The 27,263-nt window shown below is 36.9% G+C and overlaps 1 protein-coding gene across 4 annotated transcripts in view; it reads left to right on the forward strand.

Moving 5' to 3' along the window:
• LOC126248940 (uncharacterized) overlaps positions 1–26,881 on the forward strand; it is a 529,465-nt gene extending 502,584 nt beyond the window's left edge. For all 4 annotated transcript variants that reach the window (XM_049950454.1, XM_049950456.1, XM_049950457.1 and 1 more), the window contains 6 exons: positions 12,848–13,173; positions 13,534–13,753; positions 14,499–14,704; positions 22,034–22,188; positions 24,135–24,299; positions 26,185–26,881. In XM_049950454.1, the coding sequence (XP_049806411.1) occupies positions 12,848–13,173; positions 13,534–13,753; positions 14,499–14,704; positions 22,034–22,188; positions 24,135–24,299; positions 26,185–26,207 (1,095 nt within the window). In that variant the 3' untranslated portion in view covers positions 26,208–26,881. The remainder of the gene's footprint in view (positions 1–12,847; positions 13,174–13,533; positions 13,754–14,498; positions 14,705–22,033; positions 22,189–24,134; positions 24,300–26,184) is intronic.
• The last annotated feature ends 382 nt before the right edge of the window (positions 26,882–27,263 follow it).

Below are 27,263 nucleotides of genomic sequence, written 5' to 3' on the forward strand. Positions count from 1 at the left end.
TTCAGCAGGCTCCAACAGTGTGGAAACACAGGAGTGTGTGGTACTGTTGTCTGTACAAGATGTCCACTAGACCATTTTTATCCATATTCATGGCTGTGCATGTAGTGCTTTGTTAGTGTCCCTTTTGCAACATGTTTCCCCTAAAGTTGTGTAGCTTGTGCCCCACTTCACTGTGTGATTGCGAGTGAAATTGGTCTAGTAACAAATACTGAATGCCATTTTTCCATGGAAATAAGAAATATATTGGCCTGTAAATGAGGGACTGCCATAAAAGAAAAATACTACTGGGTAAGCCTCCAATCACAAAAGTCTTTGTTAGGATGTGTGGCCTCAGTTTTTGTGGGCATCCTATATTTGAGGTAAAGAAATTTTGAAGCATGCATTGACCACAATGAGCCAGGCAAATTAAGGAAGAATACCTTCCATGTTAAGATACAGTTATTGCCATAACTAATGATGGTGAGTAAGACAGCAGACTGATTGCAGTATTGACAAAAAATAAGGTGTTACAGTTCCAACTATTCCTAGTCAATATTTGTGGCAGTGAGTATGGTGATTCATCAGCATAACACCCCGATGACTGATGTGCAGTAACAATAATATGTGGGGATAAAAGTGGTGGAAGAATGATGGCACAGTGCCCTGTGTGGTATGTTCTAATGTGCAGTATCATATGCCATTTCCCCAATCTGATGGTGCAGACTGTTAGCAGTGTGAAGTGCCAGATCAACATTGGTTGGCATGTCACCTGTTCCATCGTATTAAATGAAATGTGCCATAAGCTAAAGAAAGGCATATTGAATCATAATATTAGACACTTAAATTGCAGTTACTGGTAATGCTTCAACCATTTGTGCCATTCGTCACTTAGGTGGAAGCATATAACTTCACAAGAGTCAGAAACAAGTCTGGACAGACAGGAAGTTTTGAAAGGAATTTACTTTTGTGTGTTGGCTTTTTGCCATATACAGTATTAGATAATTCTATATATTGAGAAAGAGGTCCACTATTCTAAGTATTGTGCAATCTTTTCTGGCAGTTGTGTGATTACACTGAACAAATGTATTAATACATTACAATGCCTCACCTGAAGAGACTTGGTGCCATAGAGATATAAATGAAATCTATGAATAGTTATAGCTAGTGACAGTACTTCTTTTTCAATCTGGAAATAATTTTATTAATTTATAAGCTATTAGATACACTGAATTACCTTTTAGTTCTAAAGATTGGCCCATTTGCTGTGCAGAAGTGAATCTGTTGCAAAAATAAGCATCTTCTCAGGGATTTACGTGGTAAGATGATGTGAGAGTTTAAGTGCTTCTTTCATCTGTTGGAAAATTTGCTCACATTCAGAGGATCAAAAATATGTTTCCCCTTTCTTGTAGCTGATACTGTAGGTGAGCTGGACTGATGTTGACTCGACTCGCAACAATAGCAACCCTTTTAAGATGGAAGGCCAAGACGACTTTCGTATCAGCTCTACATGTTGCTGTGAGAGTGTTCTGCTCTATTTGCTTAACATGCTAAGTGCATATCAGTCATTAGTGACGGGCATTAAACTTTTTGTTCAGGCCATGGCAGTCTCCAGTGACTGACAGTGTAAAATATGATATAAAACTAAAAAAATTAACTGTTTTAAGGAATTATTTAAATAAAAATTAAGTAAAACTTGAATAAATTTTATTACAGGATTGTATCATTAATGCATGTAAATACTTAATAATCAAAAACTTTTAGTGGAATTTATTGAAGCTCAGTAAATGTACAGGGTGATTATAATTAAAGTTAAACACAGACCGCTGTAGAAATAATACCACTGGTGAGAATGACATCAAATTGCAACAGGATATTATCGGAGAAGGGGGAAAACGTATGGCAGAAGAAAAATAAATGGTTACAAAATGTAGCAATAGATGGTGCTGTAAGCATCATAATTTAATAGTGGTAGTCCACAAATGACAAATCATATAACAATACCTAAGGCATATGTTTGACATTAAACAAATAGTACTACTCAGTGTGCATGGGAGTACAGGTGTGATACTGTTAGTTATGTAAACCCACCCACTGCAGAAAGTTCGTATCACAACGGATGGAGAAAATCAGTTTTTAATTGTCCTGAGGCCAAAAACCGCATAAAAAGCATCAATTAAAATCAATTTGGATTATTAATTTCCACATGACTGGTGCAAAACTTGTTAAATATGCTGTCCACCATTTTCTGCAACAAGTTGAAATGAGAAACAGCATGTTCCACAACTGATCAAAGTGTTTCTGGGGTCATGCTCAGAATGTGTTGCTCAATGTGTGCGTTCAGTGCAGATATGTTTGCAATCAGAACACTGAACACAACATCTTTCAGATAACCACACAGCCAGAAGTCACATGGATTTAAGATCAGGTGATTGAGATAGCCAGGCTGTTGGGAAATGGCGACTGATAATTCTAGCATTTTTGAAATGGCGCTTCAGCAGCTGCTTAACTGGATTTGCAATGTGCGGAGGTGTGTCCTCTTGCATAAAAATGATCCAATCCATGCTGTTGGAGAATTGGAATGATGTGATTGTGCAAAAGACACTCATAGTGCTTACCAGTGACGGTACAGGTAACAGCAACCGTCTCTCTGGAAAAATATGGCCATATGATAACTGATGCCATAAACCCACACCACTCAGTGACCTTTTCAGGATGAAGTGGTCCTGGTTGATCTGCACATGGATTTTCCATTGCCCATTTTTGACAATTCTGTGCACCGACATATCCTGTCAGATGGAAGTGGGCTTCGTCTATCTACAGAATCTTCCACTGCCAGTCATTGCCCACTTCCATGCGAACAAGAAATTCTAAAGCATAGGTCTCTCCTGCTGGCCGGTCAACAGGAAGCAACTTGTGCACATGGGTAATTTTGAATGGATAGCAAAGAAGGATGTTTAGTAGGATTTTACGCACCATGCTCACACGTATGTCCAATGTTCGGGCAATTCTCCATGCACTACACGTTTGCACACCACCACTCGTCTCTTCCTGCATTTCTGTGGCCACTGCTTCCACTGACGTCAAATCAGTTCGTTTCCTTCCTCTACCAGGTTGCATTGTTTTTTACTACTTGCCCCAAATTGCCCTGTCAGTTTGAGTGTAATGTCCCCAGTAAAAGAATATTTTATCACTAAATTTATTCACTAATTCTAAACTTTTATACTAGTTGTTAGAGTGCAGCATGTGTCCCTTATTCAACAAATCTCCACAGAGCGATTACAGTTTTAATGGGCATAGTTTTTAACTTTTATGCATGTGAAGGTCACACATATAACCAGATCCACAGCATATCTTAAATATTTTAATTCCCTATTGTGGCACTTTTGTTTTAAATAGTGTCTAAATATAATGTGGCCACAAAATGGAATTGCATAATCTTATGGTGCATTCTAATACTTTGAAAAGTTATTACCAAACTGTCTATAAGTGGCTGTACTTTGTTCAAATGATTGAAACCATTACTATCTCTGTTGTCTGCAAAATGTGTCATTCTCAATATTTCAAATTTGCTTCTGAATATGATTTCCTTCAGAAATGTTTGCATATGTGCAGCATCATGGGACTAATATAAGTCTAAGAATGGTAGTCTAACCAACCCCATCCATAGAATTTGTCCAAAAATCATTTTATTTCACTTTTGTTTGTCACTGTCCATTTGTCTAAGTGCCTCCTTTGGTTGATTACATCTTGAATCATGCCATTTGTAAACTTTCTCCTCCTCTTCTTCCTCTGATGACAAGAACACAACCTTCTACCCCATTTTTAGCACTAAAGATTTCACTGTTACTTTCACACTCGTAGACTGACATCTTCATGTTCAAGGCTGAAGATAGATGTTGGTTTGCACTGGACCAAGAACCACGTGTCAAATGGTTCTACAATGTTTGTTTTGCTTTGTGATAACCCAAACAGATACCTGACAGCAAGCTGATTTTGACAAAATCTTAAACAGTGACCCAAATGATAAGCAAGACAAAACAGACTTCAAGTTTAGCATGTTGAATGAATACCCATAAATCTTTAATTGTAGCTGTGGTAAAAAAAAAGTATTGACCATACTACATATGTTTGCAAATATGCATTGAGCAAGTGTCAATGTTAGAAGTGCATTTGTCATAGCCATAGCAAGTAGAAATGCCTTGCCAGTGCACATCTAAGCAGCACGTGTGGCCTGACGGGGATTTCCTTATAACGTCATGTAGCAGTCAACATGTTAAGATAAACTCTAAATATTATGTGCTAGACTGAAGAACCCCTTTGTTGTAGATTATTATTCAGGCCAGCTGTTTGTAGTGGACTAAATAAAACCAGCATGTTTAACAAGTGTCCTTGGCATGAAGTTACCATTCTGTCTACCAAGTAATTTTGCAGAATGGTATGGAATAAACTAGCTGTTAAGGAAAATGTGGAAAGTTGCTGAGTCACTATCTGCAAGAACATGTAAATGCTTACACACTTTGAGTGGCACCACTTTGTTGCTGAATGACAGTTAATAATATTTTAAACAAACCTCTGACAAGTCTGTGAAAAGTACTCGCCCCATATCAGTGAAGTAAATGAATTTTACATGTGAGCTGTAGAATGTGAAAAGATTGCTAAATGAGAATTACTTGATGCTTTAGACTCGCAAAGTGTCTTAATTTACTGTTACCTTTGTGAATGACCATTAAAGGCATGGTCAAAGTTCTGGCTGTGATTATATGACACAAAGGTTTGGTCATTACCTCATCCCTTAGACGTTGAGACATGTGATGAATCTGAAAAAATTGCAAAGTCACGTAGCAAAACAGAAATATGGCTTTCAGACAAAAAATCCAAATAAAATTGGGGAATAAATCACTTTGAATATTCCCAACCAATATCTTTCAAAGTTTCAAGCCATACATCATTTTATATCAGATGTTCATTTTTCTGAATTAAGAACCCAAATGCAGAAAGAAGTAGCAGGAAACTGCTGACTGTGACGCAGTGTCAATGCGTTTTATTCGTTCATTCATTGTTTTTACACCTAACATTTATAACCAATCTCCTTCCTGCCACCCATTCAGCAAGGACCAGAAGGACTACCAGCTATGAGAGTACAGCCAGGCTCATCCAGTTGGTGAATGTGATCCTATATGTATTTGCAGATTCTGAAGTTGTCTCCTCCAAACACATCTGCATATGGTCTTTGGAAGTGTACACTAGCTGCTCTACTTCACTGTTTTATTGTGGCTGAAATGGTACGGACCGTAATTTTTTTATTCAATTTCAGCCATGGAAGTTTTTACAGCATGCCAAAATGAACTGTAAGAAGTTCTCAGTAATGATCACTTGTTGTAGTTCAACTGTCAGTTCGTAAGTGGATGCGGTCCTCGAGCTGCCTGGAGATGCCACAGTCGCAACCTTTGTGGGACAGCTGCCTGTTGCTCTGTGTACCGGGTACACAAGTGAATTATTACATGGTGGTAGTCTGTCAGTAACAACAGTGACATTCTGTGTACCTTCATGAGCCTGCAATTAAGTAAGAAGGAGAAAAAAAAAAAAAAAGACTAAACCTTTCTGATTGACAGAAGTTCAGGCCAAACATTTTGCATGTAGTGCATTACTTGTTGAAGAATATCATTTTCCAATTTGGCCCTAACTACATTTTAAAATGCAATTGGAAGATTCGCTAAGCTTTCTTGTATTTCCATATATGTTTGAAAATATGCTACTTCTGTCATACCAAAATCTGGGTTTGGATCTGGGTCCATGGGAAGTAGTGGCAGCAGTGGCAGTGTGTCCATGCATTATACTGCTTATTTGTAATTATCTCATAGTGGTACGCACTTCAGAAGAGGGCCCAACTGTGTGTGCTTTGCATTGTTTATTCTAAAAGCCATGGGTCCAGGCCAATAATAGCTTAAGGTCAGTGATCAAATGAAATTTGTTACTTTGTTAAAATTTTGTGAATAGTTTTGTTGTGTAGATGTTAAAGTTTTGGTGGCAAATGTGATCAGATGCTCTGGCATGTGGGCATTTTAGTGTGCCAACATGGCTCACATATTGTACTCAAAGGTATCAGTTGCGAGCACGAGTTGTTTCCCAGGAATAAAAGTTGTCAGACATGACAACAACCTAAATTTAATCTTAAGTGCCTCAGATTCTTTGTCATATTCTGCTGTCCATTTAGAAAGAACATCTTTCTTCACACCCTACTTAATTAGTGTTTTTTTTTCCTGCTATGGGTGAGATGAGCCTTCCATAGTAATTGATTTTCCCCAAAAATAATTGAAGAAGTGCAATGTTTTGTACCTTTGTTGGCTTAACAACAAAAATATGCTATTTAGTCAGTTTAATAATATTTTTATACGTGTGACTTAAGTATCCAACATGAATTTCTGCAAGCTACATATTAAACCCTCTTGCTTCAACGTTATAAATAGCATCCTAGAATCTGTGATTTGTTCCTGGGTAATTAGTGCAGGATAGAATGGTTTGTGTAAGCTTTTATGGATATCTTTAGATCACCATCAGTGCACTGGCTACACCAAAAGGGAAGTGCTTGTAGTGGTATAGACAGTGGTATAGACAGTATAGTGTGTTTCTTATCAGTATCTTTGTGAGGCTTCATCTAGTGGCAGCTTCAAATATATATTGTCTAAATCTATACGGGAGAAACTCTTTATCTCCAGCTAATCTTGCTAGTAGTCCTAGATGAAGACCAGCGTGGATTCCATTCAGGGACAATTGTCAAGATCTAAATCTCGAAAGTAAACATATGGTTATTTCTCAATTGTGTCCCATAAATTCTAAAATAGAGCAGAAAAATCATGTTTTGTTTTATTATAGGAAATGTAATTATTCTAGTATTAGTAATAGTATATTGCCATGGAAAATGTCTAGTCTCACTTTCATATGGATTACTGATTATAGCAGATAGTTGTTTGAACACTGCAGTGGCTTACTGAACAAATTGATCTAATCATAGGTACCACATTATTAATAAAGAAACAATGTTCATATAGGCCTGTTAGTTCTTCATGCCTTCAGCAGTTGCTGTACAAGAGTACTGCTGACATCCTGTTTTTCAACACTTTCATCAATTTTTTTCCACAGAGTGATGTAAATTGTAAGAGGTTAGTATACTTGTGAGCACTTGTGTGGAGAATGGGGTCCAGCAGGGCTCTGTATTGAGTGTCTCCCTATTTTTAGTGGCCATTACTGCTCTAGCAGCAGTTGTCGGGCCATCTGTCTCAACTTCTCTGTATGCAGATGACTTCTGCATTTTGTACTGCTCCGCCAGTACCGGTGTTGCTGAGCACCGTCTACAGGGAGCCATCCACAAGGCACAGTCATGGGCTATAGCTCACGGTTTCCTGTTTTTGGTCACAAAGCCATGTGTTATGCACTTCCATCAGAATCATACCATTCATCCAGAACCAGAACTTTGCCTTAATGATGATCCACTCACTGTAGTGGAGACACATTGATTCTCACGACTGGTTTTTGATGCCCAGCTGACTTGGCTTCCTCACCTTCTTCAGCTTAAGCCACAGTGCTGGCAGCACCTCAATGTCCTCCACTGCCTGAGCAACACTAATTGGGGTGCAGATCGCTGTACACTGCTGCAGCTCTACAGAGCCTTTCTTCAATCCCACCTTGACTGTGGGAGTCTGATTTATGGTTTGGCGGTGTCCTCAGCATTGCATTTGCTCAAACCAGTGCACCATTGTGGTGTTCACCTTGCGACAGGAGCTTTTAGGACAAGTCTGGTGACCAGCATCCTTGTGGAGGCCAGAGTCCCTCTATTGCAGGTTAGGCATGCTCAACTGTTTGCCAGTTACTTTGCACACATTCATAGTTCTCCTGCGCATCTGATTCACCATCTCTTTCCCACCCACGCCGGTTCATCTCTAACATTTGCGGCCCAGGACAGGGCTTCCAATTGCAGTTCATGTTAGATCCCTTCTTTCTGAACTAGAGTCCTTGCCTTTACCACCTATACTTGAGGTCCATTCACGTACACCTCCATGGTGTACACCTAGGCCACAACTTTGCCTGGACCTTCCAGATGGCCCTAAGTACTCGGTTAACCCCGCGGCTCTCCACTGCCAGTTCCTCTCGATGCTTGACATGTACCGAGGCCCCGAAGTGGTTTACACTTACGGCTCTATGGCTGATGCCCATGTCAGCTTCATGTATGTCCATGGAGGACATACTGAACAGCATTCCTCACCCGATTGCTGCAGTGTTTTCATTGCCAAGCTAGTGTCTATATGTCGTGTTCTTGAGCACATCGTTCGTGCCCTGGGGAGTTGTTTCTTCTGTGTACTGACTCCTTGAGCAGCCTACAAGCTATCGACCAATGCTACCCTTTTCATCCTTTGGTAGCGACCATCCAGGAGTCCATCTATGCCCTGGAATAGTCCAGTCATTCAGTGGTGTTTGTCTGGACCCCAGGTCACATCAGAATCCCAGGCAATTAACTTGCCGACAGGCTGGCCAAACAGGCTACACGGAAACCACTTATGGAGATCAGCTTCTCTGCAACTGACCTGCGTTCAGTACTACGCCACAAGGTTTTGCGGCCTTGGGAGATGAAATGGCATAACCTCAGCACGCACAGCAAACTGTGTGCCATTAAGGAGACTATGAATGTGTGGCAGTCCTCCATGTGGGCCTCTCACAGGGGCTCTGTGGTTCTCTGCCAGCTCCACATTGGCCTCGCTTGGGTGACACACTGATACCTTCTGTGCCGTGATGACCCACCTCAGTGTTGGTGCAGCGCCGGGCTGACAGTGGCCCATACCTTGGTGAGCTGTCCTTCTTTGGCTGCCCTGCTTTGGACTCTTCAGTTACCAGACTTGTTGCCATTAATTTTAGCTGATAACGCCTCGTTAACTAATTTAGTTTTACATTTTATACGCGACGGTGGGTTTTATTATTCTATATAAGTTTCAGCGCATGTCCTTTATCCCTTTGTGTTCTCCACTCTAATGCTTTTAGGGTGGATGTTTGATGTGTTGCAGAGTGGCTAGCTTTTCCTTTTTATTCTTGTGGTCAGCCAGTCATGGTCATCTACTATCTTGTTTTTGCCTGTTCCACCTGTTTCTTGCTTCCCTGTGTGGTTTTCTTTTCCTTTTTTGTCCATAGTAGTGTTGGTTGTCCTCCTGTCATTCTTCTGGTTCTTCCTTTCTTCTGTTATTGTGCTGTACATCTCCTTTTTCTTCTTCTTTCCCTTGTGTAATTATTTTACCGGGAACAGTGGACCTATGGCCTCGCAGTTTGGTCCCTTCCCCCTCCCTCTTTCAAACAAAACCAATCAACCAACCAACCGTCCTGTAGAAATATCTTGTGTTGTAGATATGGAAGTTGTCCTCCGTAGAGTCCAACTGTTCTTTCATGAATTTTCTCTTGGCTTGACTGATAATTTTTGTTATTGTTTTTCGTGTTTCGTTGAGAGCCTGTAAATTTTCTGGGGATTTTTTGCTCTTGTATTTCTGATATGTAACTTTCGTAGTGACGATGCATTCTTGCAGTTGGTGTCCCACCAAGGGTTCTTCTTTGGAGGAATGAGGGCTTGTGCTTTTCCTTTGATTTTTCTGTGGGAATTTTGCCGGTCATTCATGTGTTCTTTTTCCCAGGCTTCTTTCACTCCAGATTGTGCAATCTTATTTGTGTCAAATTTTGGTAAGGGGGTTTTCTGAAAGTTCTCTTTGGGGTGAATTTGACTTTTACACATGTTAGGTAATGATCAGAGTCAATGTTGGCTCCCCTGTGTACCTGCACATTGTGGATATCTTTCTGTACTGGGTACGAGATAGCCACATGGCCAATTTGGAAGTCACCTAACTGGTGGACTGGTGAGTGCCAGGTTTTCTATTTTCTGGGATTTTTTCAGAGGGATGTCAACATGAGCTTGAGGTTGTTCTGTTGGCAGAGTTCTATGAACCATGTGCCATTTTTGTTAGTAAATTTATGCAATGGATAAGGTCCGACAGTTTCCCTATGTTGTTTTTCTCTGCCGATCTGTGAATTAAAGTTGCCCAGGTGGAGTTTGACATCACCTCTGGGGACTTTGGACATCACTTTCTTGAGGGTTGACCAGAACTTTTCTGCAGACTGTGGGTCTTTCTCATTACTCTGGTTGGTGAGGCGTGTGCTTTGATCAGTGTGTACTTTTTATTGACACGCTGAACCCGCGTAGTCATCAGTCGGTTGTTAATATGTGTAACTTCTTTTATGGATTTGACTATGGTCTTTTGAACCATGAAGGCCATCCCAAGTAGTGGAACACCTTAGGGAACGAGCCTGTCAGTTTTGCTTTTGAAGATGCGATATTTGCCGTAGTCCATGGCGTCTTCACCTATGATGATAACATTATTATTATTATTTATTATTATTAAAAATATTTTTATGTATTGGTGATAAGTTAGTAAGATATTTTGTTCATTGCATATAAAACTTGAATTATGTGGTGTCCAATATCATTGTAAAATATGATCTATGGACACACTGCATTGTAAAGTGCTTATGTGAGAGTGATGTTTACACAGTGTTTGGTGTAATGGTGTTCATCTTTATTACTGGAACAGTTCGAATCTATTGTATTAGGGCAACACATTGAGAGTGGAGAATGAGATTTGTAAAACAATAGAGCACAGACAAATTTATCACTTTTCCAGTCACAATGTCACATCTCTCAATTGCTGCATTTTTCATGATAGTTTCATTGCCTGGTGATGCAGATCTCAACATCTGTTTCCTTAGATTATTTTAAATTGGTATGAAAGTACTTCCAATGTTAATTTACAGGCTGTGGTCATCTGGTAGGTTCCAAATCATTCTCTCACCCACTAGCCTTTCAAATATTCAGAATGCAGTGCTGAGCATGTGTGCTGCTGTTTTGTAACTCTAATAATATCCAGATTTAGGTTTTCTGTGGCTTCCCTAAATAACTTGAAGCAAATTCCAGAATGGGTCATCTGAAAATGACGCAGATGATGTCCTTCCCCACCCTTTCCCCATCTGAGGTTCTCCATCCTTAATGACCTCATTATCATTGAGATGTTAAATCCTTATCTTCCTTTATTGTTATATCATGTTGTAAATATCCTGCAAGGTTCATGCAGTTAAAGTTCTGCTTTTTTCTTAATTGGTAAATTATCATCTTCAGACCCGTCTCTTCGCATAATCAGATACAAATTGACAAAAATTATCTTCTTGTGCGTAATTCCACAGTAAATCATTTACATCCCAAGTACTGTGGAGCATAGTCCATGTAGTCAACATTTAACTTGAGTTGCAGATTTTTATAAACATGTCTCTTTATTGTATGTTGGACAGCAGAACTGCTGCAGTTCACTCATATCTGTGAATTACATTTAGTGTTCATATTGTCTTTAAATACCCCAGCCAAGTGTGTACCTGGTGATGAGGGCAGCAATGTGCTCTACTGTATTGCGAAGGAAAGTAAATGAAACTATTAATCTGCTAAGGACAAAGTGCACTGCAAATAATGTATGAATGGAAAATATACAGAACAATAGGGAACATCATTCATCTAAACACGGTGTATCTAAAGACTTTCCAAAATGTGTGGTTTTTGTTTTCCCTCATGAACACTTCACCTGGCGAAGCTACAGGTTGAGTAGCAACATACCAATTGGTTGTATGTACTACTAAAAGTCAGTGACAGTTCTGTCAGGGGTGACTGTAGCAGCTTTTCTAATTTAGTTGTCATGAATGAATTACCTTACTATTTGTATAAAGATTAAATATTACACATCTGGGGAAAATAGTGTGTTCAGATAAATTAACATTACATGGGACCCATGTTACAGACATTCATATACTGGAAATATCAGTCTGATTGATAGAGCTGGTGTATCAGGAATTTATATCTATTTATTAGGATGATTCAATAAATTAATTATCCCAAAAATATGAAGTAGAAATAAAACTAGATTGTTTGAGAGAATGTAATGTGTGTGTTCTACATTCTACAGAACTGTTACTAGCTTGGTTTCAATGTTTTTCTTTCTGTTTTATGTCAATTACATTTACATGATGGTGATGAAGGAAATCCATCAGCAGGAAATCAACAAATGTGTTCATCACAACATCGTTATTGTCGTCATTATTATTATTATTATTATTATTATTATTATTATTTCTTTACTTTCTCAGACGTTAAGTCTGGTTAAAAATGGAAAGTGACACGGACCTTGATCAAGCGTCACTTCCTTTTAACTGTACGGTATGTGTTATATTGCATTTAGGAACTTTCGGGTAATTGAACATGTATCAATAATTACAGATTTCTGTAGTTGTATATATAAGTTTGGATGTAGCTGTATTGCATTGATGTACTGGTGGATATTGTGTGGTATGACTCCTGTAGTTGATAGTATAATTGGTATAATGTCAACTTTATCCTGATGCCACATGTCCTTGACTTCCTCAGCCAGTTGGATGTATTTTTCAATTTTTTCTCCTGTTTTCTTTTGTATATTTGTTGTATTGGGTATGGATATTTCGATTAGTTGTGTTAATTTCTTCTTTTTATTGGTGAGTATGATGTCAGGTTTGTTATGTGGTGTTGTTTTATCTGTTTATTATTACTAATTATTATTATTATTATTATTATTATTATTATTATTATTATTATTATTATTATTATTAGTAGTAGTAGTAGTAGTGAAAGTTAACCTAACAGAACTGATATCTTTACCAGTTTTTATGGACTCTTGCAACTGCTAATAAGGCAGTAAAACACACATGTATAGAAAAAACATTAGAACATTAATTCTGCAGTTCTCTGAGTTAACATTATTTTGTTTAGGCCATGCTACATATGGAACGAACAAGATTAGAGAGAGAAGCAGAAATCATTCCAAGGCATAAAGATAAATTACCACAACCACAACAATGGGGAAACAAAGGACGCCTGTCATTACAGGACATATCTGCAGTGAGACACTTGCCTCAAAAGAACATAACTCAGTTTACTTCCAGGAGCATGCTTCCAGAGCACTGCCAATCCATGCCGGATCTTCAACAAAAGCGACCAGAACAGGAATGGAAACAACCGAGTCCACCAAAGGTGGTCTCCACCCATCATTCTCAACCTGCACAGCAAGACTGGCAGGAAAAAGAGAATTACAGCAGGTAGTAAATCCTATGTATGTGGCTGCAGTCACTGATTCACAGGGTGACCATGTACATTAAATTTCCTATTATGAAATGAAGTAATAGTCTCATTTAAATATTTTATATTCATAATTTGATGAGGTAAATGTCATAATTACAAATGTCTCTAACTGAAGCACATGAACTAAAATAATTAAAGTCCAGTAAACTGAGTATAAATGTGTCAATTATTTTGATTCAGTGTGATGACATATTAAAAATGTCCTGTGTTTTGTGTTGTTTTAGGAAACGTTGTTTGAAGTTCAACATGAAATTAATAGATCCAAGTTGTGTGAAGTTTGAAACTGATTTTTAATTCATAATGGTTTATCTTTCCAGGAGCAGCTGGACACCAGTCTTCAGTCCTGTCACACAACAAAAAGACTTCCAAAGTTCAGGAACCAACCATATCCAGGGACAACAAATGACACGACAGACTTTGCAAGCACTGAGTGCTGTGCCTCGCCCTCGGCTTATCCCGACTGACAACTGGATACAAGCAAAGAGGAAACCAGAAAGTAAACGTGGCACTTTCAACAGTCAACATTGGCTGATACAGGTAGGAGATTTCTTGTTGTTGTAACATGCATCTCTTGTGGCAGCTTTTTATTTTTTATGGGGAAGAAGTGGTTTTCAATTTTTTATAACTTACACTGAACAGTGTATTGCATGCCAAACTGTTTATACCAGAGAATGTGTTTCTTTGGGTATTCTGTAGCTAACAACAGTAAATTGTGTTGTAGATGTAGTGATACATGGAAATACAATCATAATAAATAAATAACAAATCGTGGAGTGAAAGGTATTGCTCATTATGTTAATTATGAGCATTAGAGGCACAAGGATTCATAACATGCTGGCAAGCATCATCACATTTTTGACAGTGATCATAAACTAAATTATGGCTAATGCGTTTTTCCTTCTTTCCAGTGGAGTTACTACTCTACCTCTAATAACATCATTGTTAAATGTCTTGTTAACTCGAAGAACCTGATGTTGAGGTGCTTAACGTAGAAAGAATGTAACCTGGTTTAATGATTTCTGTTTGAATTAATAAAATGTCTGAATTTACATTTTATGTATCAAAATTATTCATTTTGTGAAACAATTCAGAAAGTCTTAGAAAAACTATGGATAACAGTGCAATGTAAGCCTTGCCTTAAGGCAAGAAATTGTATTGTGATGCTTTCACCTGATGCCCTGATGCACAGTGAACACACTCTCTCTCTCTCTCTCTCTCTCTCTCTCTCTCTCTGTCTCTCTATGGTGTTGAATCATACTCACAACTGTCTGTTTTCTAATAGGAAGCAGAACAAAGAAGGATTACTGAACAACAACAGAGAAATGCGATGGCTTCCCAGAAAATGCCCACATCTCAGTTGTCTCAGCCCCTGCTCTGGATGCATCAGCAACCACAGCAGAAAAAACCTTTGCCTGATTCTGTTATAAACACTCTGACACAGAGGGTTCAGAACAAAGTAGACAGCAAGAAATATCCCAACAGATCACGGTAAGATTTGGTACAGTTCTAATATGTTCAGCCTACATTTTCTCTGTTTCATATATGCTATTGCATAGGAAAGACGTGAATCTTAAATTTTTATGTTTATTTAGATAAATCCACATAAGGAGAGAATTCACACTAATTTGTACTCTACGGTTAAATTTGTATTCGGTAAGATAATTAACACTTAAAGTGAAACTACTATATAAATACACCACTGCTATTCCACTGAAATAACTGTGTGTAATAGTTTTCCTTCTCCTTCATTGGTATAAATGTTTGCCACCCCATACCTCATGGCAGACATAAAACTACATAATAAATTGAGTAGATTTAATCATTGTTATTCCCAAATAGTACATGCTCACACATTTTTCATTGTTTTGCTGGAAAAACCCTTTTGTCACACAAAGGTTTAAGAAAAATGCTAAAAGTTGTGCAACATTAAGTCTCCAGTGTTGTTTAAATTACTTCATTGAAACAACACTTGTAAATGGTGGTGCAGTAAACTGTATGGAATATCTACGACAACAGGAAGCTGTTAGTTCTTTTGTAGATGACTTAGTATACCACTGATGCAACTGAGGTGTGTGGTCATCCCCATCATGTATGAGCTACTCACACTGCCAGCAATGTAAGGAATCCTTGTCCAAAGCCCCTTAGGCAAAATGACTTATTAGTTACAGAAATACAGAATACTAAATGACCATAATGAATCAAGGGCTCTTACAGCAAGAGATCAGCAAGTGAAGTGGTTATGTGAGTCCATTCTCAGAGAAAAAACTCAGAGATCTGCTGTGACACTTGTGGGAATAGTTACACTGATCCTTAGCAATATTCACATCTCTCAGCAACCTCCTTGGGTCCTGGCAGGTTAGTGCAGTATAAAAGAATATTGGGAGTAGTAGACTGAGAGACCCCCAGTGATAGTTTTAGGTTGTGGGATATGCCCAGCTGTTTCTGCATCTGCCTGCACTTTACTCCATGAAGTTCAGGTAACTAAACAATAACATAGAAATGAAGCATAGCCTCCATTTTTCTAATTAGTGTTAATTAATTACAGAACATCAGTATGCAAAGATAGATTATTGAAGTGAAAAGAGGAATTAAATAAGACATAATGGTACATTGCAAAGTCATCAGAAATATGTCAAAATGTGAAGATCAAATATAATTAAAATTAGACTATCTTGAGCAGTACAGAAGAACAGAGCAGAAGTGAATTTAAATGTAGGCTTGTTGTACAACAGAAAATTAAATGTTATTGCAGTACTTAAATTAAATCACACAGAATTAGCAAGATGTATATAAAAAATTGAAAATAAACATGCCATGAAAATTCTTCAAACCCATGCTCTAATATGCTCACATTCTGAAGAAGAGATAGGAGACCTTAGAGTTACAGAAATTGGAAAAAATTGTGACAAATCCCATTACAAAATGATGTTAGTTTTAATTTGAAAGGAGGTCAAAAAGTACAGAACACTTCTTCTGCAGGGAAACTTCCATATTTGCACCAGAAATGACAGGTACCATTACTATATTTTGCAGAGAAGGAAAACATGTTTATCATGCACATGCTTGCAGATGAAAACAAATGGAAAAGTGATTTGACAAGAACCAGATGAAACTAAAAATAAAGTGAATTAAATGTTACCAGCAATGAAGAAATGGCACACAATAGGACCGGCCTCAACCATTTTAGAAAATAAGGTAATCATAGGCTGTTAAGGTGAAATGTAAAAATATGTACAAAGCAAGAAAGTGACCAACCATTCTTCAGGAAGTTAGTCAGAAATGGAGGTAATAAGAATGTATTTAAGAACAGTTAGATATTCAGATAAAATTACATAAGAAGTTCAACGTCTCACAAAACAAAGATTATACAAATATTAACAAAAAGGACAATTTTTTAATAAAGCTACTTAAACAAACACTAAAGGAGAAGCAGGTATGAAGAAGGTAAATTTTAATAAAATCTCAAATGAAGCAAGACAAATACACTATCTGATCAAAAGTATCCAGATATACATAGATAATTGGAATTGCTCACTAGATGTCACGAGAGGAAGAACTGCCTTTATAACAGGAGGTGGAGAGTGTTGTGTTGTCAGTAGAGAAATAGTAACAGTAGACTGTGTTTGTTAGGAGAGCTTGGTGATTTCAAGTGTGGGCTAGTCTTTGGATGTCACCTGAACAACATACACATTAGGGACATTTCAAACCTTCTAAAGATGTCAGAGTCAACTGTTGGTGATTGTGAAGTGGAAACACCAAGAACAACCTCAGTGAAACAAAGACCTTGCAGATGACATGCATCGATGTACAGAGGCCATTGAGGACTGTAGAGGGTAGTTGTAAAAAATCACAAGGAATCAACACAATTAGTCGCTTGTGTATTCCGAAGTTATACCAGCAGTCCAGCTATCACAGTTACTCTCCGTAGGGAATTAGAAAGAATGAGGTATAGTGGCCAAGCAGCTGCTCATAAGCCACACATTTCTGTAGTCAGTGCTAAGCGATGCTTGAGATGGTGTAAAGAGCAATCTCACTGGTCAGTGGATGACTGGAAATGAGTGATTTGGAGTGAAGAATCATACTATACCACGTGGCATTCCAATGGAAGTGTTTGTGTTTGGTCAATGCCTGGAGAATATTACCTGCCATCATGGGTAGTACCAACAGTGCAGATTGGAGGGAGTGATGTTGGTGTATGGGGGTCTTCTTTCTGGCTAGTGTGTGGTCCCCTTACTGCACTTCAGAAAATGCTGAATGATCGAGGATATGAACACATTTTACAGTATTGTGTACTGCATATCGCAGACAAACAGTTTAAAAATGATACTTAGCGTAATCGTGAAAATGCGTGCTGTTGCAAAGCAGTGGACAAAAATAGACTGACCTTACCAGTCCCAATCAGAATCTAATGTAAGACGTTTGGGACGAGTTAGAACTTGGACTTCACTAAGACCCAGGTGTTCAACATTACTACCTACTCTGGTTTTGGCTCTCGAGGAAAATGGGCTGCCATTTCTCCAGACATAGACACCTTATTAAAAATATTCGCAGCAGAGTTAGTCATGAAAAAGGTGAGGAGTGGTCACATACCAGATTTATGTCCACTAATAGGTGTCCAAATAGTTTTGATCAGATAGTGTATTTGAGAGAAAAAGAGGACTATCAAGCTAAGCAAAAATTCTCTGAAATGTTGCCAAGGGGATGTCAGAAGGCACAATAACAATCTGGTGACAGAAAATGCAAAACTCTTCATACTTTTATTGTTTTAAATGGCAGAAGACTATCAAACCTGATGAAGACCTGCAAATGATGGATAATTGGTGCAGGGACAGGCAGTTGACAATGAACGTAACTATTTATGAGAAATACATAACGTATATTTAACTACATCAATTACTGCTAGAATGCTTTGTTGTAGATCAGTTCCTGGAAATAGTAACAACTATAAAATATGTAGGAGTAAAACATTTGAAATGATCATTAATGGAATGACCAAATGAAACTAATTGTAAGAAAATCTGTCAACATTTCATTTTCAAATTGCCATTTTTATGGCAGATTCAGATTCTATGCCAAAAAATCCTGAGAATACATCTGAAACCATTTATTTCCATGCATGGTATATGGTGCTGTACTTCACAAAATTCGATTTTTTTGGTTTTTGGAATTAAGAACAGGCTCACTTGATTCTGTTTTACAGTTCTGATAAAAATTTAAACTTTCTGTTCACAACAGCAGATATTATTGTTAACAATTTAATTTAGTTTTGTACATTTGATTGTACAGTAGAACCTTCACATGTAGACTTTTAAATGTCTGGCAAATCAACATTACATTAAATGTAATGTCATTTTCTCATCCCTTCGCAACCGAGTTTGGTGTCTCTCTACACCATCAGGATGCTTGAATGCATAGAGTCCCTTCAAATCTCACCATCGTGGTGACATATTTTGGAGTGTTCTTTCATCCAGCCACTGTAACTCTTGTGCTGATTAATCTTATCCACCATGAATGGGAAAAAAAAAATGTTTCATTTAAAACCTAGGTGTTTTATGGTGTAGAATACGAATCTCCAAGATTGTAGTCCATCTGCACCCGCATGTTCACTGTATTGTCTTTGTCTGTTTTGTAGGTGCATGCAGAACCTTATCAAGTATGCCTGGCTGTGCCCTGCCACTGCATCTGCCAACCAAAAAATTATTTTATTAAAGATGTAACTTTCCTGAAATCATTCAGTCTCAGTACACTGGCCGTATATACATTTTACCTTTGTCTCCTCATATTTTGTGTTCTAATTTGTAGGAATTTTGTATTTCTCATTTATTTTTTAAGTTAGATTGAGATTTATTTAAGACTGGCTAGCAGCATTGCAGTAAAATACAGGTTCAACCCAATATGGCACAGGAAAATGCAATATATAAGGTGTAACACCTAGTGGGTTGGAGGAAGGGGAGGGGGGGGGGGGGGAGGTGGTATGCTGACTATATTTGAATGTGCTCCATGGCTCAAAAGGATTAAAATCCTAAAAGCTAGCAAATTGCAAATTTGTGTGTGTGTGCACAGTCATGTCTAAAAGCTCAACATTCATTGTAAATTAGCCAATGAAAGTTCAGATATCTGCACCACCTCACATAGTTGGACCAGTTGATTCATCGGCCAGGCCACATGGTCAGCAGGCTATTCATGACTCTGTTGCTCCTCTTGTGGAGGAAAGGAATGTGATGGCATTAGAGTGACCTCAGAGGCTGGGGCCTGTATGGTTTACCTGAGTATATTGTGAGATTGTGGGTAAGACAATATTGAGATAATTAAGACTGTAGCAGGTGTGTGTGAACTGGACTCTTGTCTGTGATAATACTTGTCTAAAAGCATTATCATGTCACAGTAAAATATTTTGTCATAAGTGGCACAATTAAAACTTACTACTATGTTTCCAAGTTTGGTAAGATTTAATTTGGCTCCAGCTTTGGAGGCCAGTCCACAAAGCAAACATGCAACCATTAAGGAGAAGCTTCATGATGAATGTGGACTCACAGTTAGCATCCTTCAAGGATGATATAAGCTGTGACTGGCAGAACATAATAGTTTTGCCAAATAATTGTTTTACTCATCAAATTGGTATTAGTATTTGCCTCAGCAAATAAGGGTCTTTTATTACTATATAGGCTGCTAGATGTGTGTTGCAATCCAAAATATATCCAGGAGTCATGCTGTAGAAGCCAGATCCTATGGCAATATGGAGTTAGATTTGTGTTCCTATGGACTTAATATTTCACATGATATATCATAAACTTGATAGTGTCAAGTATACCCATATTACGAGTAATGAAATGATTGTAATTGCAACAGCTATTCTGAAGGACTTACTCTGTCTCCAATACAAATGTCAACAATAATGCAGGAATGGTTTTCAGTACAGGAAAGGGTTTATTTTCTCAGCTGGCTGCCTCCTGCACCACACTTCTGTCCCATATATATTGAACACACATTAAATGGACCATGTGAGAAAGTTGGGCTAATTACATGCCAAAAATCCTTGGTTGTCTGTAAAACATCAGCTTAGCTGTCTAGGATGAGGTGGAAAAAATGTAGGATTTATTATGCACTTCATAAACTCCCTTCAATGCAGTGTGCTGATGGTCATTGAAGTCAGAGGCTTTTGAACAAAATATTAAGTGATAAAGAAACCACATTCTGTTCCCTTTTATTTATCAAAAATATGTTACTCAAAACTACAAATACTTCTAACATTAATTCCATATTTTCTGCAGGTTAAACAGATAAATGCAATAGCACCAAAAATATACCCTAAGTGTGATTCAAAACAAACCCTACCATTACATGGTTACTTTGCAGTCTTTAGACGATGACACTGACCTATTAACATAGTATATGAACTATTGAAACGTCAATGTATCATCTACCGCTGTTCCCCTCTTGACTTCATCTCTCAGTATCAAATGCCTTTCCTAGGTGTGTGATTCAGAGACGTGCAGAACAGTTACTTGGGCATTTTTAGGGGGTGCATTGTTATGCTGACTGCCAAGAAGGTATTAATCTTTCAGTTGTACTCACAATTGCAAGTGTTCTTCATCTTCACCAGCACCACTGTACACTTTCTAACTTGATTGGTTCCTGTATAGCATGGCAGTGTGTTCAAATTTTATATGTGGACATTTATTTGTGGTCTCACATTTACTGTGAATATGCTTATTTTTTCAGGTAGTAAATCCTTGTTATGTTGTAAAGATATTTTTCAAAAATGGTGTAAGAATTGGAAAAAGTCAGCTTCACATGTATTGATAGCCAGAACTCCATTGACTCTTGCTACTGATTGTTTCCCTAAGCTTGTTCTGGGATCTGTCCTTTTAAAACCACAGACCTAGTATTTTCCAGTGACTGGTTATATATTAATTGTGCTCAAGACCCAGGTTTTTGTTTTGGGCAGCATAATAAGCAATTTGCCCTGTAATGAACTGAGGTAATGCCAAAGGACAATTTTGCAAAGGTGTTCACATATTCAACTACTTTTCATTTTGAAGAGTGAAATGATCTTCATCTCAAGACAGGTTTCTTGTCTTGGCATGTTCAACTCTCTTGATATGCTGTTCAGTAATCACAAATTGTGTTACTGTTTGGGCAGTTTTCAGCAGTATAAATATTCTCTGGTTTTACTATTGATTTCAGTGTTTAAAAATAGCTGTGCTTGGAATATTTTCTGTACTTACCTGTGGTGGAATTTCTGTGTTAATGCCATTTGTTGTTGTTGATGATGATGATGATGATGATGATGATGATGATGATGATGACCAGATGCTACACCAAACTTTTTGACTGCCTCACTTCTGAGTAAATGTGCTGACAGCCAATTAAAACAGTTTCAGAAATAAATGGGTATCTCTTCTGCTTGATAACAAGTTTTCTATAGCTAAATTTCTAGATAGATGTCTGCAGCTGGGTAGCATTTATGAAATTATAGTGTAGAGTACAATAATCTGTATGTAGCCATATTTTCATCAAGATACATCTACCGTCATGTTCCACACCATAGCAAGTAGCAACTAAAAATTAGTTATCCTAGATTCTTGTTGAAGAACAACATAAATACCATCCTCAGTATCTTACCTCTGAAGCTGACATCTGAGCAACAGAGGTTGGTTTTCTGTAACTACTTTTGAATTTTTAATGAGCATGCAGGGACTTCCATTTTCACTGCGACAAACCACCATGAAGAAAGTATCTACATCTACAGTGTTACTTTTTTTGTTGTTTTATTTGTGTCATTTAAAACTCTATATGAATTGTTTGTTTTTCTAGGGCACAAGACAGCCAAAGCAGAGAGCAGATTGCTGGACACCATAATATTCTCAGGCCTAATGGTAATCCTGTAACAATGAACTCTGACCAAACTAATGAAAAAATGCTTAGTGTCAGTGGAAAGAAAAAATGTTCTCATTGTGGAGAGGAACTAGGTGAGTGCTTAAACGCAAATGACAAAATTGCAGGATATCCCCATTTACCAACACATTATGTTTCCCTGACACTAAAACAAGGACACAGATACTGGTTTGCTGCAGGTCTTCATGCTATTATATCCTGTGCAAGCTTCATCATCTCTGATTAACTACTACAACCTACAGCCTTCTGAATCTGCTTACTGTAGTCGTCTCTTGGTCTCCATCTATGGTCTCCATGCTATTATATCCTGTGCAAGCTTCATCTCTGATTAACTACTGCAACCTACAGCCTTCTGAATCTGCTTACTGTAGTCATCTCTTGCTCTCCATCTATGATTTTTACACCCCACACTTCCCTCCAGTACTAAACTGGTGATCCCTTGATGTCTCAGAATATGTCCTACCAATCAATCCCTTCTTCTAGTCAGGTTGTGCCACAAATTTCTCTCATCTCCAATTCTGTTCAGTACCTCCTCATTAGTTACATGAGCTAACCATCTAATCTTCAGCATTATTCTGTAGCACCACATTTCAAATGCTTTTATACTCTTTTTATCTAAACTGTTTATCATGCATATTTGACACTCCAGACATATGCCTAGACAAAAAAACATCCAAACACTTAAATCTTAATCAATGTTAATTAATTACTCATTTTCAGTAACACTTTTCTTGCCATTACCAGTCTGCATTTTGTATCCTATCTATTTCGACCACATCAGTTATTTTGCTGCCCAAATCGCAAAACTCATCTTCTACTTTACGTATCTCATTTCCTAATCTAATTCCTTCAACATTACCTGATTTAAATGAACTACATTCCATTATCCTCGTGTTGCTTTTGTTTATGTTCATCTTATACACGCCTTTCAAGACAACGTCTATTCCTTTCAACTGCTCTTAAAAGTCCTTTTGCTGCCTCTGACAGTTACAATGTCATCGAAAAACCCCAAAATTTTTATTTATTTTCACTGACCTTAATTCCTACTCCAAATTTTTCTTTGGATTCTTTAACTTGGGGGCAGACTATAACTCTGTCTCCACCCTTTCCAAACACTTCTTCCCTTTCAGACCCATTGACACTGCCGTCTGGTTTCTGCTCAAGTTGTAAACAGCCTTTCGCTCCCTGTATTATACCCATGCTACCATCAGAATTTCAAAGAGGGGAGAGAGGGGAAAATCATATATTGAGCATTAAAATTTGCATTGGAAGTATGTGTATATTTGATGGCATGATTGAATTGAACAACCACCACCACCAGCAACAACAGCAACAACAACATTAGTACTACTAAATTACCATCAGCTAATAACTTTTTCATTGTACAGAACTGTGGAGGATTGAACAGTTAAAGAATCAGTGTTTCATATACTGGAATCCAGGACTGCAAATACTTATTTTTAGATAGTATTTTCTTGGATGTACAGAGATGTGTAGATGAAAGATCATTCTGATAGTGGGGTGCATAAAAACAAGTGGGACACTAAAAAGTAATAGTTAGGTCAGTAATAAGTACTCATTTTACTTCAAATTTTTTAGTTAAATGCAGTGTATTAATGGGTATTGTAGGTTACTTAAAAGTACTATCATTTACATACATTGCTCTTGGAGTTATATAGGGAACATGATCTGATTTATTCAATTTTGGTGTGATACTTCTGTGAAATGAGTGAATAAAGCTGCAATTATCTTTAAAATTATCATTGGAACAAAGCAAGTTTTCATAAAAACATTATGTGACTAGATACCACTTTTTATAAGAAGTTTTTCTTTAAGAACTGAAGATATATTCCAAAATGTATGCTATCATTTTATGTTGGATTACATATTATATTTAATGTAATTTAGAAATTTAAGCACATACAACAGACATTTCAGAGGAAATACAATGTAAAGTAATCCTGTCATAAATTTGCAATATCTTAAACTTCTTAACGATTTTGTGATCATTGAATTTCAGGCAGAGGAGCTGCAATGATCATAGAGAGTTTGAGACTTTTCTACCACATTGACTGTTTTAAATGCTGTGTGTGCCACATCCAACTTGGTGATGGACTTATGGGCACAGATGTCAGAGTTCGCAATAACAAACTCCACTGCCATAATTGTTATTCCAGTGAAGATGGTAAGTATTGGTAATATAGTGTTGAATAATGTTACTGTGTTCATCAGTTAATTTGTGACGAATTGCTCCTGAAAATATAGTACTTGTCAGTGATTCAGAGTATTGTTATCAATGGCCAAATTAGCTACTGAAAACTAACAAAGATGGAGCTGAATTCTATAAGGTACAATTCAGATATAGTAAAGTAATAAGAATTAACAGGTCTTCTGAGGGAAAAAATCTGTGTTTCATGAGCATTTTCCAAGTGCAAAGTTTTCCTTTTTTTTAAAAAAATTCTCCAAGTCACTTAGTGAATGTTGAATTTGTCAAAGCAGTTGCCATTAATCTTCACTCTGATCTCTCGTGGAGTGTGATCTCTGGCACTATACATTCTGTGTTAATATCTGTTTTCTTACAGATTATATGAATAATACCTTTCCTGATAAGAGTGCTCCTTACTAATATTCATCTCAGTCCTTCAGAAACCCATCATCATTGTTTCCCAATATTTCTCATATTGCTTATTTAATTTTTATGGGTATAATTTTCACATACTCCCATATATAGCTTACTTTCAAAGGTGCACAGTTTATATTAAATCAGTTGTGTATTGTCAGCTGTATTTGTCTTCCTAAATGTGTGCATCTCCAGGGATCGCAATGCTTTAAAGAATGTTCATTCCGCCATAAGCAGAACATGTAAATGCGGCTTTTAGTTCATGACCAGTTTAACACACACCATTTTTCATAAATTTTACTTCCCACAGCAGTATTGGTAAAGTTTTCTATAGTTTACCCGCCAAAAACCTCATATTAAATATCACATGTTAGTTATTTTTATTTGCAAGGTAAAATGCCTTTCTCCAGCCTATTAATTTCTGACCAAGTTTTGCTCTTTTTTCCTACTGTTTAGACATCAACCCAAATAATAAAATAAAATTTGAGACAATTGTGATGTGACAAAAAATATAGAGATTCAAATTATTCAGATAATTTTTCTTAATAGCTTATATTTATAATTTAGACTGATCCATTATAATTTTCTGAAATTCCATGTTCAGACTTGAGCATCAGAATATGAATTTGGTTCACCCCTGCCACAGTGGTTGTTCAAAACATATTCTTTTCAGCTCAGGCAATTTTAACTTGGTTAAAAGTGCAATTTAGATTTGATTGTGTCATCATTGACATGCAATGATTTTTGTTTAATGTTCCTATGGATCTTATTAGGTTTCATTTTGACCTTTTTAAATAATTGTTGCTCATTTCACCATATATTATTTCAGTTTATAGTTCTTGCCACTTAAAGGTTCTATTCACCTACTATATTAACTACTTAAACATTTCATTTTTGGGTCCCCTCTACTCCTCAATGGTTTATTCAAAATACGAAGTGACAATATGAAAAGTATACTGTTCTTTTGAATCAGGTTTATACAGTGTCTCTGCCCCACAATTATTATTATTATTGTTATTATCATTATTATTAGCATATGTAAACTTTGACAAAGCCAATTGTATGAAAAATACTGAAAGGCTAATAAAAATATTCTATTCTATTCTATTCTATTCTAATGCGCACAAAGACCTGTTGCTTTCATAAAAAAATCTGTTTCACTGTTTCAAAAGAAAAGCAAAACTAAAACCCCTTTTTATGTAAAATTATAAAAGTTTACTATGTGATATTAATTTTAATGAAAAGCGAATAGGGAAAAAAGTGGTGAGAACTACCAATTTAACATAGATATTTTAAGATAAAGCACAAGTTTGTGAATGAAATCTCTCCATTTTGATCTAGGTCATACATAGTTTAGAGCATGGATTTCATTATTATTTTGTATGTCACATTTCATGAAATCCCCATTGTATGAGTGATAAAAAAATTGATTTTTTTCATCATTTTGCAGGTGTGAAATTCAGCTGTGTATGAGAAGCTTCAAACAGTGATCAGTTTTGGTATTTCCTCATGTAAGGGAGGCCTGTAAATCAGAAATAATGTAAATTCACAAATTTGTACAGCATTTTCTTCACCATGTTTATATTGTACACTATGTATATTATGGTACATGTTCACAAATAAGTTAATGTTAACAAAGCAGCCTCTCTTTCTTCTTGTAAGAAGAGTGTTAAGTCTTTATTGTGTGTGTAGTCGTGATGATATTAACACTGTAGACGCTACAAAACTGGAATACAGAAATGTGATATTAGCCATATGTAACTATGTATCCAAGTGACTATGCCAAATGAAAGTATAATATTCTGAAACTGTTATTGTTGTTAGATTCTCTTGCAGTTCAGTCACCAAATATTTGAGAAATATTTTTGTAAATTGAAATTTCTGAGTTGTATATTGTCAACGTATTGTTTTCCATCACATACTGATGTTACCAAGCCTGATATTTTGTTTGGAGTATGTCTGGAAAACATTCTTCTAATTGTAATATGCATTAAACATGTGAAAAAATATTTTGTATTATATGGAGAGTGTACAGATATAGTAAAATTAGCTTTAACTTTTGTCACCTCAGTTGTTTTCGTTGTACTAAATTGTACAGTACTGTTGTAAATTTGTAACATAAAAGAACTATATTAATGGTTTCTTAATTTTTTTTTATTATTATGTGAGTAATTTGTGTTTTCACCCAATGCTCTATTTTGAGTATGTCTTTGTATTTGTAAAGGTTAATGTGGTGTTTAACGGCAGTGCTATTACAAATGATAACCTTAGATTACAGAGGAATTTTCACAAGTGCAGGTGTGTACTGTCAATTGGATATTGGTGCGGAGGAAATAGTATGGAAGAGGACAAACAATTGATACAGAGTTGTTGCAGACATTTAATTTGAAAAGCAGTCTTGAGAGGAAAGTAAGATGGGTACATAAGCCCATAAAAATAACCAACATGAGAGATGAACAGTAGTATGGAGCTTGATATGGGAGTGAGGAGAAGCAGGAAATGGTTAGGGAACAGTGGCAAGATGTTGGA

This window comes from Schistocerca nitens, chromosome 3 (assembly GCF_023898315.1).
Source record: "Schistocerca nitens isolate TAMUIC-IGC-003100 chromosome 3, iqSchNite1.1, whole genome shotgun sequence".
In the NCBI taxonomy this organism is placed as follows: domain Eukaryota; kingdom Metazoa; phylum Arthropoda; class Insecta; order Orthoptera; family Acrididae; genus Schistocerca; species Schistocerca nitens.